We start from the raw sequence: 15,893 nt of genomic DNA on the forward strand, positions 1-15,893 counted from the left end.
GTGTGTGTGTGTGTGTGTGTGTGTGTGTGTGTGTGTGATGATAGCCACTCTGACAGAGATGAAGGTGTTCTCTCAATGGAGTTTGGTTTGATTTGTGTTTAGTTCATTTGCCTGTTCATTATTGATTGGATTTTTTTGTTCTTCTGGTGTTTAATATTTTGGGTCTTTGTATATTCTGGACACTGGTATTCTGTCAGACAAATAGCTAGCCAAGATTGTCTTCCATTCTGTATTTCAGATTCTGTCATCTTAGAGGCTGGAAATACACTCGCTTCAGACATTGGAAGGTGATGCTAGGCATGGTGATATGTCCCAGGGAAGCTGAGGCAGAAGGATCACTGGAGCCCAGATTCATGACCAGCCCCAGCAGTATAGTAAGACCCTGTCTCGGAAGGAAAGCAGAACAGTTAGCAGAGGGTTGGTGTGCAGCCGTTGGTCAGGTGCTCAGTCCCAGGCCGGTTCCTGATTCCGGGGCTCACTTGTCGTTATTGGCGACCCAAGCAGAGAGCCATGCCTAACGTGCTTCCTCCGCTCACGTTTGGCTCTTAGAGAGCAAGGAAAATCAGAAGTCATGCAGTGCTCACAATCGCAGCTCAGGTCTGACAGGGTGACCCTTTGTCTTCTCAGTGCCTCAGCTGAACAGACACCCAGTTTATAATCTATTTAATGTGTATATGCATGTGCATGCGTGCTTTTCATGTATGGAGGTCAAAGGGCAACCTTGGATGTTACTCCTCAGGTTCCATCCCCTCCCTGCCCCCGCTTTTTACTTGGACAAGGTCTCTTAATAACCTGGAACTTTGCCAAGTAGGCTAGGCTAGCTCTCCTTTAAGCTTCTAGGATCTGCCTATCTCTGCCTACCATCTTGTCACTTGGACTATAGGCATGTACCAGTATACTGGGCGGTCTTCCTCCCTCCCTCCCTCCCTTCCTTCTTTTTTCATTCTTTTAATGAATTACTTCTAAAGTGACTCATTAACTTTTAAAATCACATTTATTAGTATATTAGTGCATGTGCCATAGCACATCTTCTTTCACTGTGGGTCTCAAGAGTCAGACTCAGGGCAGTAGGTATGGTAGCATCCCCAGCCACAACTGTTTTTGTTTTTTTTTTAATTTAAAAATTATATGTGTGTGTATATGTGTACATGTGCATGTATGTGTGTGGATGTGCTTACATGTGTGAGTATGTGCATATGTATATGTATATGTGTGTGCATGTGCATGTATGTGTATATATGTGCTTGCATGTATGTATGTTTGTGTGTATGTGTGTGCATGTGCATGTGTGTATGTATGTGCTTTCATGTGTGTATGTATGTATATGTGTATGTGCTTTCATGTGTGTGTATGTGCTTTCATGTGTGTATGTATGTGTGTGTATGTATGTGTGTGTATGTGTGTGTGTGTGTGTGTGTGTGTATGTGTATGTGTATGTGTGAGAGTACATGATAGAGGTCAGGACATAACTTGCAGGAGTTGGCTTTTCCTTCTACTGTGTGGGATCATAGAATAAAACTAACATTATCATACTCAGTGGTAAGGGCTTTAAAAAAATATTTATTGATTCTTTGTTAGTTTCACATCCTGCTCCCCAATCCCACTCATCTCCTTATCCCTTCATATCTTCCCTTTACCCTTGCAAGTCCCCAACACAAAGAAAATAAAATAAGATAGAATTTAAAAAAAAATCTTGTCATGGAAGTTGTGTATGTCACAGTGTGTCCCACAGGACACCCTTTGTCCACACATCTTTACTTGCAAATGATCATTGGAATGAGTCCTGGGTCTGGTTCAAGGCCTCTGGCTTCTGCTACACTCTCTCTACTGGATCCTCACTGGGACTAGGCTTGGATGCTCTGTTGCTGCCCTGTGTTATGGAGATCCTACAGACTGGCCCCTTCATGTGCTCCAGCAGTTCAGAGATGGAGTAGATTCTGGGTGGGAGAACCGAAGCCCTGGATCTGGGGCTGGGGGGTAGCTCACTAGCTCTCTTTGGCCCTCACTACCAGGACAAACTCTCCTGCTCAGCCCTGACTAGCTAACCCCATGCTACAGCTGGCAAGAGACAGGGTCAGCTCTCCTGCTCTCATGCCCTTGGGGTTGGCTCACCTCCTCTCTCACATCAGCATCAGCTCCACTGTGCTACACAGGTGAGGGGCAAGGCCAGGCCAGCACAACGCCTCAGGCGACAGTCCAGACCAGGGACATCTGCATGGCTTCTGGTGGTCACACAGACCGGGGTCATCAACACAGGTCCTGGCTGCCATAGGACCATGGACTCAGACATGGTCCCCACCAGCAGCATGGGTCCGGATGTCCCCATGGCCTCAGGTGGCAGTGCACGTCTCCCTGCAGCAGCATGCCCCTCAGATAGCCACATGGTCTCTCGTGGCAGCCCAGACCACGGGCATTCACTTGGCCTTTGGTGGTAACCCAGGCCACAGATGACGATACAGACCACCAACCCAGACATGGCCCTTAGTGTCAGCCCAGGCCAGGGCCAAACCATGGCCTCCTCACATCTGCCTGTTCCTCACTGCCATCGAGTCTCCAGTCCCACCTTTCTCATAGTGACTGGACCCCTCAGGTTAGCTTTCTTTCCATCTCTCTGCCGAGTACGCCATCTTCCTCACCTCTCCATCACATATAACAAACTCCAGCTCTTTCCCATCATAGCACCGCCTGCTCCAGGTGCTTGGGTGTCTTCCTTCTGGCCTCCCTGGGCCAGCGTGAGTGTTGAGGGCTTCTACTTGGTGAACTATCTCACCAGCCCCTGTGCTGTCTCTTTATGTAGATTCTCATGGTCCAAACTCAGATTCTCATGCTTATTATTAAGAGGCAAGCACTTTACCAAGGGAACCATCTCCCCATTCCCATCTTTTACATTTTTTTAAAAAATTTTTAAAAAGTTAGTATTATTGGATGTGAGGGGCATGGAAGTTACACAGTGTTCATGTGACAGAGAGCAACTTTATGGAATTGATTTCACCTGCACTTAGGTTCCAGGATTGATCTTGGGTCATCAGACTTTAACAGCAAGTGCCTTTAACCAGCAGAGCCATCCCCCTGGCCCTATCTTTTGTTATATATAGTACCCCCGGGTGTAGCTCTGAATCATTGAGTGTTCCTAAGTGTGAGAAGGCCCTGTATACCTTACAGAGCTAACTGGTGTGGCTTGGTAGGCAGCTTTTTCTATACACAGTGTCATCATCTGTGAATTCAGTTTTACAAACATACATGATAGAACATGATAGTTTATATCTTGATCAACTTGACAAAATTGCCAGGACCAGAGGCTTCTAGTAACCTGACCCTGTGCTTGTCTTAGCAATGGTTCATGATGGTAATTTTGACAGCCAGCTTTGTAGACACAGACTTCCATGAATAGCCAGAATCAACTGCAGTTACATGCTTTTCACAACTCAGTGTTATGTAAACATGTGTTTTCCATGTCTAAAGGGACATCAGGTTGTGCCTCTTGTCTTGCCTCCGGAGCCAGCCTTGCTGGGTTCCTAGCTGTCTGGCTGGGAAATCTGCCAAGCAGAGAGGTGCCAGCTTGGGACGCTTCACAGGCCTGGAGTGTTGTGGCAACCTGCACCCATGCTCCTTGGCTCCTGAATGTCTCTCAGTCTGGGAACTGGAGGCTGTAAGCCTGCTTGCTGACTCCAAGCCCCTAAACATGCTTGCACCTGGGCCAGTGTGGCCCTCAGTTCCCAGGGAGGGCCTTTGAGGGGTTGTTGAGTATCTGGGCTGCAGTGATGTGGCTACCAGGGAACCAGGTGCTCCAGCAGGCACCAGCTGCAACAAGTTTTGTAGATGCCCAAGTTTAAAGACCTTCCTAAGCCCCGGGCACTCTGGATTTTCAGAGCCCTACCCAATGGTCTCTGTTAGGGTGTGCACAGTCTACGTTTAGCTGTACCGCCTGTAATACAGAGCCCAATGGTCTCTGTTAGGGTGTGCNCTACGTTTAGCTGTACCGCCTGTAATACAGAGCCCAATGGTCTCTGTTAGGGTGTGCGCGGTCTACGTTTAGCTGTACCGCCTGTAATACAGAGATGCCGAGTGGCTGTTCTTCCGGTTGGGAAACAGTAAGGTTTTCTTTATATCTCCTTCCACCTTCACTTTCTCCTGTCCTCTCTCCTCTCCATCCTCTCTTCCCTTTTTCTCTTCCTTTCATATGTCCCTCTTGTCCTCCCTCCCTCCCTCCCTCCCTCCCCTCCTGTGTGTCCATCCATCCTTGACTCCCCTCCCTTCTTTACTCCTTCCCTCTCTCCCTCCTATCCTCCTTCCCTCCCTGATGGCTTTTGGGATGCTGGGGATCCAGCCTTATGCCTGCCAGGCAGGCTGTGTACCACTCTCCTGTGGCCCTATGGCGATATTGTAGGACTGCTCTGCCAGTGTGTCCTGGGAAATGCAGGACATCCTCAGACCCGCCTGCCTGCCAGCAAACCCCACGTATGATGTATGATGTGTGATGCCCCCAACATACCCCCACGTGGCCCAAGTCGATGGCCCTAGAAGAAAAAAAGCATGTAGAGTGCTTTCTTGTGTGAGCCCTCCAACCTGAGAGAGAGAACCAGGCTCAGCCCGAGGGAGGAGGCACCGATGTCAGAGCTGCCCTGCAGTAGGGAGGTTCTGACCTGCTTCCTGAGTGGGCCATTGTCGGAGGGTAAAGAGACAGACAGTAGAAGGATGTGGCACAAACTCAGTGACTGTAAAGATGCATGAAGTCTGTTGCTATGGTGAGGACACTCAGGCTGGCAGGAGTGGGCTTTCAGCACCATGCAGACAGAGTCAGATGCCGACTAGTCATGTGACCTGATTCTTGTGCCCCAACTGCTGAATGCTATGGATTTTAATATAAGCATATGATGCTGGGAATTGAGCCCAGCCCCCACCCCCACCCCCCACTCCCACCCCCGTGCTGAACTTGGGCTCTGCTACTGAGTTCAGTCTCCATAAGAGGTGCCTACCTTTGGAAGGTCCCACATCCCTTCCATACACTGTTCTGGGGTCAAGTTTCTGCAGCCTTAAGGGACACCCATCTCTGAACCAAACTAGTCTAGATACATGACAGTCACTCTTAATATACTTTTTCTTTGTGTGTATATTGTCTGTCTACATGTGTGTGCTCATGTGTTTGGGTGCAGTTGCATACCTGGTTGCCATTGTGTGCATGTGGAGGTCAGAGGACAACCTCTAGGAGCAATCTCCCTAGACCACGTTCTTTAATTTTGGGGAGCTTGCTGAGGAAACCAGGTGACTCTTCCAGTAGACTTTGTTAGCATCTGACCTTAGCTGGTGTCACTGAACCTGGCGTCACACCCTGTCAAAGCAGATCCACTGGAAGATCTGAACTTGATGCAGTTGTCATGATTGGCAGGTGCAGTTAGATGCAGTCAGCTGGTGGCTGCATTGGTGTCTCTGTTTTAAGGTCTCTGCCAGTCTCTTACGTCATGGCTTTAGTGTTCTAACTCAGTGCATTTCCCTCCAATCATAATTCCATCAGACTTGTTGCAGTGACAACTTTTAGAAACATTTTTTATTTTGAAATAGTTGTAGTTTTAGACAAGATCATAAATAATGCAGCTAAGAGTATTTGTCTCTCTCACCCAGTATAACCCTGGTGGTACCTGGCCTGGGCATCATCTGTCTTCATGGCTAGACAGCTGCTGTAGGCACAACCCATGGTTTCAGTTTCCAGTTCAGATTTCATGAGTTTTACATGCATTTGTGTGTGTGTGTGTGTGTGGACCTGTCTATGTGTGCATGCATTTATTTTATGCAATTTTATCACATGTGTAGATAAGTATAAATAATATTGCAGTCAAGAATTAGAGCACAAGCCGGACGGTGGTGGTGCACGCCTTTAATCCCAAAACTTGGGAGGCAGAGGCAGGTGGATTTCTAAGTTCAAGGCCAGACTGGTCTACAAAGTGAGTTCCAGGACAGCCAGGGCTATACAAAGAAACCCTGTCTCGAAAAAAACAAAAACAAACAAAAAAAAAAAAGAAAAAAAAGAAAAGAATTAGAGCATATGCTGCAGAGTCAATGGGTACAGGTACAGTGGGAGTTACAGTGGACCCATCTGTGATATAGATAACAACTCAGAGACCTTTTATTATTTTATAGCTTAGGCCTTTAGCTAGGGTAGTCCCCTAGCTAGTTTAAACTTAACTTGACAAACTGTGCCCCATCACGTGGCTAGTTCTACCTCTCTGCTCCACTCTGGTCAGTCCGTCCACCTCTGTGTCACCTGGCTGAATCTCCTGCCTCTCATTTCTTCTCCCAGTGTCTCTCTTATTACAGCCAATCAGATCCAATTCTAGATTGCCTTAGGCAGATGAGGAAGAATGAATACTTACAAAAGAGAAAGCCCACTAATAGGCCACAGAAATGGCAATACCAGAACCCTGCTGGCGTTTACCATACAGAGACACACCTTCACACAATGCACCCCAACATAACGTGCTTGCTGCAAACCCTGAGTTTGAGCCACGTGGAAGAAAGCGTGTCCTCCGACTTCCACATGGGTGCATGGCACAGGGTATCCCAGTGTACATACACAATAAACAAATACACGTAATGACGATAAAAACGTGGGCTGGAGAGATGGCTCAGTCAGTAAAGCACTTGCCTTGTAACATGAGGACCTGAGTTTGGATCTCCGGGGCCCAGGTTACAAAGCTGGGAGTAGTGCTGGATTCAGAGACAGGTGGATCGCAGGAAGCTCATTGCCAGCTAATTCAGCCTATTTGGTAAGATTCCAGGTCAGTGAGAATCAGTGTCCCAAACAAAAAGTAGAAGAACCCTGTCTTTGTCAATGTCCAATTGCTGTGAAAAGACGCTGTGACCATGCATGGCAATTCTATAAACGAAAGCATTTACTTGGGGCTTGCTTACAGTTTCAGAAGGTTAGTGCATTATCAGCGTGGCAGAAGCCATGAGGGCATGTGGGCAGACATGGTGCTGGAGAAGGAACTTGAGAGCTCTACATCTGGATCTGCAGGCAGCAGGAAGAGAGAGACTGACCCTGGCTTGAGCATTTGAAACCTCAAGGCCCACCCCCAGTGACATGCTTTCTCTACAAGGCCACATCCATCCCAAGAAAAGCACACCTCATAATAGTGTAAGTCCCTAGTGAGCCTGTGGGGAACTGTCCTAGTCACATTACCACAGCACCCGGGAAACAACACGTGAGATTGTTCTCTGACCTCTACCCATACATACAACATACATGCACCAGTGCACTCACACATGCGTGAACACAAACAGGACATTCAGGGGCCAGTGGGGAGCAGTTCAGTGGAAGATCAGTGTCCTAGGATATACTGGGTTCTGAGACTGTACCCCACCATGCAAAAGAGATTTAGAATATTTGATAACAAGATCCCTATGCCCTTTTGCCAGTACCCATTCTTTGCTTGGCCTGGTAGCACGATGTGGGGGCAGGGATCCCATGGAGCAGGAGTGGGGTCAAGTTGTGTCCAACCCTGGACATCTATTCTTAGAAGAGTGGTAGGAGGGAGTGGGACTACTCCCCTGCACCAGGCCTCTGTCCTCCACCTTTGTGCACACCAGAGGAGGTCCTGTAGTCACAGCCAGGTTAAACTTCCTCTTCCCTTATAAGGTCATGTCCAGCAGCACCTGGAATTTCTCCTCATGCAAATGAGGCATCCACAGCGCCCCCGACCCCTGCTAATGATGGAAGCATACCCTCCCTCCATACCCTCTGCTCACCCCCCCCCCCCCCAGAGGTTTAAATAGCCTTTGCTCCCCGGTTAAATGAGCTGTCTCACTGAAGCTGCCCCTCTCGTGCTCTCTGGCCGCCTGAGGTCTGCCCGGTTGTTCTGGTTTCCCTTCCCACTCTGGATCTGCCAGTTGTGGTTGCAGGGATCACACTGTTAAGTGAAGGGGAGTGGGTGGGAATGACAACACCCATCTCTTTATTTCTGTGGTTTCATTTTAAGAAAGACAAAGGGAATGTTACAGATGTAACCTGTTGTGATTGGCACCTTCCTCCCCTCCTCCCTCCTCCCTCCCTCCCTCCCTCCCTCCCTCCCTCCTTCCCTCCATCTCTCCCTTCCTTCTTCTCCATTTAAGTCCTTTGGTATCTACCCAAATGTGGCTCCCAGCAATGGCTTATTTCTAGCTGGGTGTGATGGTGCTCACTTGCTATCTTACCACTTTGGAGGCTGAGACCAGCCTCGTCTACATTGTGTGCACAGTGTCTCAAAATCAAACACCCACATATGTTAGAGCCGGCTGGAGAGATGGCTCAGGGGTTACAAGTGCTTGCTGCTCTTTCAGAGTACAGGAGTTTAGGTTCTTACAGCTAGTGACTTAAAACCATCTGTAACTCTAGCTCCAGTGGATCCAGTGCCCCCTATTGGACTCTTCAGGCACTGCACGCACACAAACACTTAAAACAATCTTAAATGATAATTTAAAAAGTACTATTGGGATGGAGAGATAGCACAGTGGTTAAGAGTACTGGCAGCTCTTCCAGAGGACCTGCTTGGTTCAGTTCCCAACATCTATGTGGCAACACACGTCTGTGACAACAGTTCTAGGCAGATCTGACACCCTCATCTGGCCTCTACAGACACCTGGCAGGTACATGGTACACAGAAGCATGTAAGCAAACACATACTCACATAAGATTTAAATAATTAAAGTATTACTATGAATTATGGATTAAAAATATTTAATGTGATTTTCTTGTTAGGGTTAACTCTTGGAAGATACATTGCTTTATCAACAGCGGGCCAAATTAAGATTCCGTGTGTGTGTGTGTGTGTGTGTGTGTGTGTGCTGTGTGGAACACATGGGTATGTACATGTGTATGGATGCTTGCACACGTGGAGGTGGAAGTGCCAATATCAGGCATCTACTCTGCCAGTCTATTCCTTACTTTTCAAAGACAGGGTCTCTCTCTGTCTGCCATCCTGTGGTCTGCCTGTCTTACTTTCCCAGCACTGGGATTTCCAGCGGTCACTGCCACATGTAGTTCTGTCTGAACTCAGGTCTCCAGTGGTCACTGCCGCATGCAGCTCTGTCTGAACTCAGGTCTCCAGCTGGCACGACAAGTTCCATTTCTGACTGACCCTACACCCAGATTTACAATGTTTATAGATTTCTCTTCTTACATCCCCCCCAAACTGTGCCATTTTATGCTCTTACCAACAATATATAAAAATATTTGTTCCTCCACATTTTTGCTTGCCAATAGTTAGGCCTTTGAAAACGCTTTGTTCTTTAATTTTACAAATTCAGAGGAACAATTGCCTTTTTTCATGCTTCTACTACAGATCTTTAGTTAGAATTGAAGATAAGTTAATTAGAATTAAAAATAATGCACACTATTGACTTAAAACATGTAGACAAAGCTGGGTGTGGAAGCACACACCTATAATCCCAGCACTTGGACAGAGGCAAGATGGCCAGGAATTTAGTGTTTTCCTCAACTGTGTAGTTCATTAGAGTCCAGCCTGGGCTGCCTGAGTTTGGACAATTAAGACAATCCCCTGCTAGTGACTGTTAACCATATTTGTATTAGGTTATTGGTTTTTATTACTTTTTTTTAATTGTTATCCCTACTTTTTCTAAGTGTTCCTGCTTTCTGATTGTTTGGTGCCTCTCTTACGATTATAAAGGTATATGCCTGTTTTTATGGTACTTCTTTCTGTATGCCTGCATTTTGAAGGTTTCTTCTTTTGTATAGAGTGCTTTTGCCCTGCTGCTGCTCAGCTTCCTAAATGCAAATTTATTAAGTAAAATTTCTTTCCCCATTAACATTGCTAGCAAACCCAGGTCTATCTACACCTACTATAAAGGAAAAAGGACTCACTGAGAATGCTAGGGAGAGGGCGTGGCCCGGCTGGTGCGCTTGCCTAGCATGTCAAAGCCTGGGTTCCATTTCAGGCTCTGCATAAACCAGGAGTGGTGGTACACATCTGTAACCCCAACTCTCAGGAGGTAGAGGCAGAAGGATCAATAGTTCAAGGCCATCCTCAGGTACACAGTAATGTCCAGAGTAGTCATGGACTGCTATGAGATGCTATCCCCATCAAACCAGGAATCAAAGACCAGAATGTCAGCAATGCCAAGAAGATGTAGGCCAGCACCACAGACAACTCTCCTCTCCGCAGGCCCAAGTACAGGCTCCTTCATCATAGGCCAGGGGAAAGAATTGGGACTTGGGGCAGAAGGTGGGGCATGGGGGATTAGTGACAGAGACTGGCACATTCCTCTCCTATGGGCGCCAGGTTATGAAAACTAGTAGTGGCAATCTGTTGGTCACAGTGCCTCAGAAACCCTAGACATACCTACCTCTGTTACCCTGACGTCTCAGCTTTGAGGGACCAAGAACGAGACGACGACGAGTCAGCCTCTTCTATCCTATAGACAAATGTCCCTCCCATAAGTGATTGACATGTAGACCTGAGCAGAAGCAGTTGAACTCAAAGGTCAGGGTCCTAAAGGGACAGATGCAGAACAAGGGCAGGCATGCCTGGCTCTGCCACCTGGCTTTACTCATGTGTAGAACTCTTACACAGGACTTCTGACAAAGAGGGCATTAGATCCCCAAAAAGGGACATTGTTGACCATCACCATGGTGACAGTCTGACTGGTCTAGCTGTCATTGTATCCAGGGAATCCTGCCTTCCCCTCCATCCCCACCTCCAGAGCACCACATTACAGGTGCACCACCATGCCTGCCTGACTTTTAGATGGGCACTGAGGATTTGAACTCATGTCCTAAGTCTGCATGGCAGGTGCTTCCACTGACCCTCCCACTACAGCTTTAATACTGCTTTCCTAATAGGCTCTCTCCCTCAAGAGTTGCTCCTTATTAAGCTCCTCTCTGTGGAAAGTTTTTATTTTGTTGATGTTTGTTGAACTGTTGTTCGGTAGATTTTAGGACTGTGTTTATCTGAGGAGAATTCTAAAAGGAGTTAATGAGGAATGCTGAAATAACCAACGTTGGAATTATCAAAGGATTTATTAGGTTTATTAGCCGTGAGACAAGGTTAGATGAACCCTTTATTTTATGAGGAAAATCTATTTCAGGTTTTATAGAAGCTGTTTTATTATAGCTAATATGTTCATTTTAATTATAAATTATTGGATGCATTCAATAGTAAACTTCCTGGATTTTTATGCTTAATGTGCTGTATTTTTTTTCCCCAAATTTAGTAAAATAGTTGAACGAGCACTCAGTTATTCAGAGAGACTTTTTAAGCCAAGGTTATATAAGTTATTTCTGTGTTATGGACTATTTCAGACAAATTGAAGGGCATAAAAATAGCATACTCTCCATATCCTTAATATCTTGCCTTAGGACATAGAATGTTGCCCCTGCTGTTGCCTAAGAAGTAACTTTTATTTGAATTTTATTTATTTTAATGTATATATGTATGTATGTGTGTATGCATATGCACGCGTGTGCGTGTGCGTGTGCGTGTGTGTGTGTGTGTGTGTGTGTGTGTGTGTGTGTGTGTAGAGGAGGCCTGAGGTTGACCCTGGGTATCTTCCTCAGTTGTGTGTGTGTATATGTGTGTGTGTGTGTGTGTATGTGCATGTGTATGTGCATGTGTGTGTGCATGTGTGTGTTTGTGTGTAGAGGAGGCCTGAGGTTGACCCTGGGTATCTTCCTCAGTTGTGTGTGTGTGTGTGTGTGTGTGTGTGTGTATGTGCATGTGTGTGTGCATGTGTGTGTGCGTGTGTAGAGGAGGCCTGAGGTTGACCCTGGGTGTCTTCCCCAGTTGCTCTCCCCTTCATTATCGAGGCTGAGCCCCCATTTCTGGCTAGTCTTGCCATCTAGGTTGCTCTAGGAGTCTCTGGCTTTGACTCCAAGTGTTGGCAAGGCAGGAGGAGATCACCATATGTGCCCAGCTTCAGTGTAGATGCTGAGGGTCTGGATAGCAGCAGTGTCTTTACCCACTTTCTCCATGTGTCTTACCACAGGTATCTCTCCACATGGCTGCGGAGGAAGCCACCCTCACAGTTCGCCTCATCCGTTCATTTGAGCATCGGAATTTCAAACCTGTAGTATATCATGGAGTTAATTTGCATCAAACTGTAAAGGAATTTATAATATTTCTAAAGCAAGGTATGAGAAATTAGAGCTTGAAAACATCTGACTATGATATTAATAATAATCTTTGAAAAGCACAAAGTTGGGCTGGGCTTAGTGGTGTCCACCTAGATTCCCAGCACTCAGGACACAGAGCCAGGATAATCACGTGATTATGACTTCAAGCTAGCTTGGGCTATTTAGCAACTTTTAGGCCAGCCTAGGATGTACAGTGAATTTTATGCCACTCTTGGCACATAGAAATATTTATGCTTCAAAAACAGAACAAAACAAAACAAAACCAACTAAGAAAAATCACCAAAGCCAGAGGCACTTTGTAAACTGGTGCTAGCAGAGGCTCGGCTGGCCCGTGTCCTGAGTCCTGTCATCAGCTGCCCCAGCTTGTCGGTGAGTACTGTGAATGCACACACCCATGAGTTTATTTCCATCATATTTAACCTCAAACAAACTAAGGTCCAGGGCATAAGAGGTGACTGGCAAGTGCTTGCCACATATCCATGTGGAGGACACATGTTTGATCCCCCAGAACCCATGTAATACAGGAATGGAGGTGTGTACCTATAATCTCCCTGGGGGCTGGGGGGGTGTGGCTGGGGGAGAGCTGGGGGGTGGAGATGGAGTATCCCTGGGGCTCACTGTCTAGTCTGTCTGCTACATCCAACACAGCTTGGGTCCCAGAACACTGGTTAAGGATAGTAAGAGAGAACGGTAGACACACAGACACACAGACAGTGAAGCTGGGATCAGGTGAGCTTCTCTAACTGTTACCTCTGCTGTCTGGCACTTCAGCATGTTTATTAGGTACAGCGCAGGATTGGGGGTGGGGTGGGGTATGGCTTAGCTAGTCTAGGCAGCAGCTCTCTGTAGGCGAGCAGTTCCAGGCTCTGAACTTCTGGGAGGAGGAAACTACAGATGCTAGTCTTTGTACATACTGATTAACCATCTATACCCATACTCAGATGCCCAGCCCTGCTGTCCCTCTTGAGCCTGGCCCAAATGGGCTTTGCCAGTTTACTATGGGCCAATTGGTCTTAGAGTCGTTACCAGGCCTCGCTCGTGTCAAAATCCACGTTACTCAGGGTGTAGTGCTTCTTCTGTCCCTCGCACCTGTCCGGCAGAGCTGGCGAGCTCCAGGTTCGGTGGGAGAGCCTATCTTAAAAGTAAAGAGAAGAGAGGTTGAGGAAGCCATCACTGTTGCCCTCTGGTCTCCTCATACATATGTGTACATAAACATGTACACACACACACATTTACCTTCAACGAGTCTGTATCTTTGGAGACTGAATGGCAAGGGAGTGGCACTGGCTTCTTTCCAGTCTTGGTGGGGCAGTGGCTGAGGGAGCAGGGAGCTGAAGAAATCAGGAGAGCTCTCATCTCTGTCGTCTCAGAGATGGGACATTCTTTACATTTTCCATATATATTTATTGTATGTGTGCATACATGATTGTGTGTGTGTGTGTGTGTGTGTGTAGGGGTGCTATGTCACAGAGTGCATGTGGAAATAAGAGAACAACTTGCAGGATCCAGTTCTCCCCCAGGGATCAAACTCAGGTCGTCAGGCTGGACAGCAGGTACTTTTACCAGCCGAGCATCTCCCCGGTCTTCTGGTGGTGCTAGTTTATCATCCTGAACGTACGGCCCTCATACTGAGAGGGCCTTATTGCTCTTCATTACTGAAGCATCCCGAGGCATCTGATACAGCATCCGGCATATGCTTTTTATTCTTTTAAGTCAAGTAAATCGATATAGAGTACATGGCACAGTTTTTAATATATAATTCCATGAATTGGAAGCCTAGTGACATATCTATATTTTTACTGTTTATTTACTTATTTTTCTATTTTTGTGCATGCATGCATGCATGCTGTGTGTATGTGTGTGCATGTGTGAACTCACTGACATGGCTGATTTTGTTAGCCAACTCCCTCTAGGGACCCTGTGTCTCTGCCTTCTGAGGTTGGAATTATAAGCAGCCTCCGTGCCCACCCACTGGGCTCTTGGGATTGAACTCTGGTACTCATACTTATGTGGCAAGGGTTTTAATAACAAAGTCATCTTCAACTGTGTGTGTGTGTGCGTGCGCGCGTACGCATTTGTGTATGTGTGTGTTTGTGTGTGTGTGCTTAAAGTTGCTTAAGGAGCTGGCTAAGCGGCTCAGTGGTTAAGGCTGCTCTTGTGAGGACCTGGGTTTCTTTCCCCCCACATTGGAACAGAGCGACTGCAGTGCCAGGAGATGGAGGCTCTGTTTGTGCCTCTATGGGTACTGTATGCATGTTGTGCTTACACAGCCAAGGTGGTGCACACACATACACATAAACAGTTTTTAAAACTTACTAAAATGATTATGATTTTTCTCTACTCTTTTTTTTTTTTTTTTTACTTGATTAGGCCATTCTTGAGCATGACATATCTGTTCTATAGATGACATATCTGTTCTATAGATGACATATCTGTTGCAACGAAGACACATGTACTGACTGCAGATTTCACAACCTGGTCCATTTCATTCCGTGGGAAAGGGGCACAGGAGTGTCTAGTCACCCATGCCTTGCTTACCAAAGCCCTTCTTTGCCCGTGCCTCACTTACACTGGGCTAAGGTCCCCGTGCCTCGCTTACACTGGGCTAAGGTCACCCGAGCCTCACTTACACTGGGCTAAGGTCACCCGAGCCTCGCTTACACTGGGCTAAGGTCACCCGAGCCTCGCTTACACTGGGCTAAGGTCACCCGAGCCTCGCTTACACTGGGCTAAGGTCCCCGTGCCTCGCTTACACTGGGCTAAGGTCCCCGTGCCTCGCTTACACTGGGCTAAGGTCCCCGTGCCTCNAGGTCCCCGTGCCTCGCTTACACTGGGCTAAGGTCCCCGTGCCTCGCTTACACTGGGCTAAGGTCCCCGTGCCTCGCTTACACTGGGCTAAGGTCACCCGTGCCTCGCTTACACTGGGCTAAGGTCACCCGAGCCTTGCTTACACTGGGCTAAGGTCCCCGTGCCTCGTTTACACTGGGCTAAGGTCCCCGAGCCTCGCTTACACTGGGCTAAGGTCACCCGAGCCTCGCTTACACTGGGCTAAGGTCCCCGTGCCTTGCTTACACTGGGCTAAGGTCACCCGTGCCTCACTTACACTGGGCTAAGGTGTATTTTTCAGACCGGGGAGATAGCTAAGCATAGAAAAGCACTGAACAGCACACCCGAGGACCCTCGTCTGACCTGAGGATCCACATGGTACAGGGAGGGAGCCAACTCCCACAGACTGTGACCTGGCCACCGAAAGTGTGCTATGGCGCATTCGTCTACACTAATACACACTACCTCAATAAAATGTCATTGAAAAAATTGATGTCTTTTTCCAAGACATTGGCCTGCTATCTTCCTGGTTTTATGGACATCTTGATCAAATAGGTTTTTTTTTACAGATCTCAAAGGGGTCTATTTATTGGGAGAGTAAATAGGTTTTTTTTTAAAGGAATTATTTTATTTATTTTATGTACATTAGTACACTGTAGCTGTCTTCAGACACAGAGGGCATCTGATCCTATTACAGATGATTGTGAGCCACCATGTGGTTGCTGGGAATTGAACTCAAGACCTCAGGAAGAGCAGTCAGTGCTCTTAACTGCTGAGCCATCTCTCCAGCCCCGAATAAATAGTTTTTAAAAGGTTTATTTATTTTACTGTATGTCTGTATTTTTAACACATGCGTGTAGTGCTAGTGCAGGCCAGAAGAGGGCACCAATTCTCTGGAATTGGGGCGATGGACAGTTGTGAGCTGCCATTCAGGTCCTGGGAGCTG

At 47.1% G+C, this 15,893-nt stretch overlaps 1 protein-coding gene across 5 annotated transcripts in view; it reads left to right on the plus strand.

The window, feature by feature from the left end:
* Window positions 1-15,893, plus strand: part of C5H2orf76 (chromosome 5 C2orf76 homolog) — a 69,077-nt gene that overhangs the window by 17,652 nt on the left and 35,532 nt on the right. For 3 of the 5 annotated variants that reach the window (XM_029539203.1, XM_021198754.2, XM_029539204.1), the window contains exon 2: window positions 11,974-12,118. In XM_029539203.1, coding sequence (XP_029395063.1) covers window positions 11,986-12,118 — 133 coding nt within the window. In that variant the 5' untranslated portion in view covers window positions 11,974-11,985. Of the gene's footprint in view, window positions 1-238; window positions 375-7,056; window positions 7,133-11,973; window positions 12,119-15,893 lie in introns of those variants that run through there. The other 2 variants (XM_029539201.1, XM_029539202.1) reach the window with 2 other exon arrangements.

Source organism: Mus pahari, chromosome 5, assembly GCF_900095145.1.
Source record: "Mus pahari chromosome 5, PAHARI_EIJ_v1.1, whole genome shotgun sequence".
In the NCBI taxonomy this organism is placed as follows: domain Eukaryota; kingdom Metazoa; phylum Chordata; class Mammalia; order Rodentia; family Muridae; genus Mus; species Mus pahari.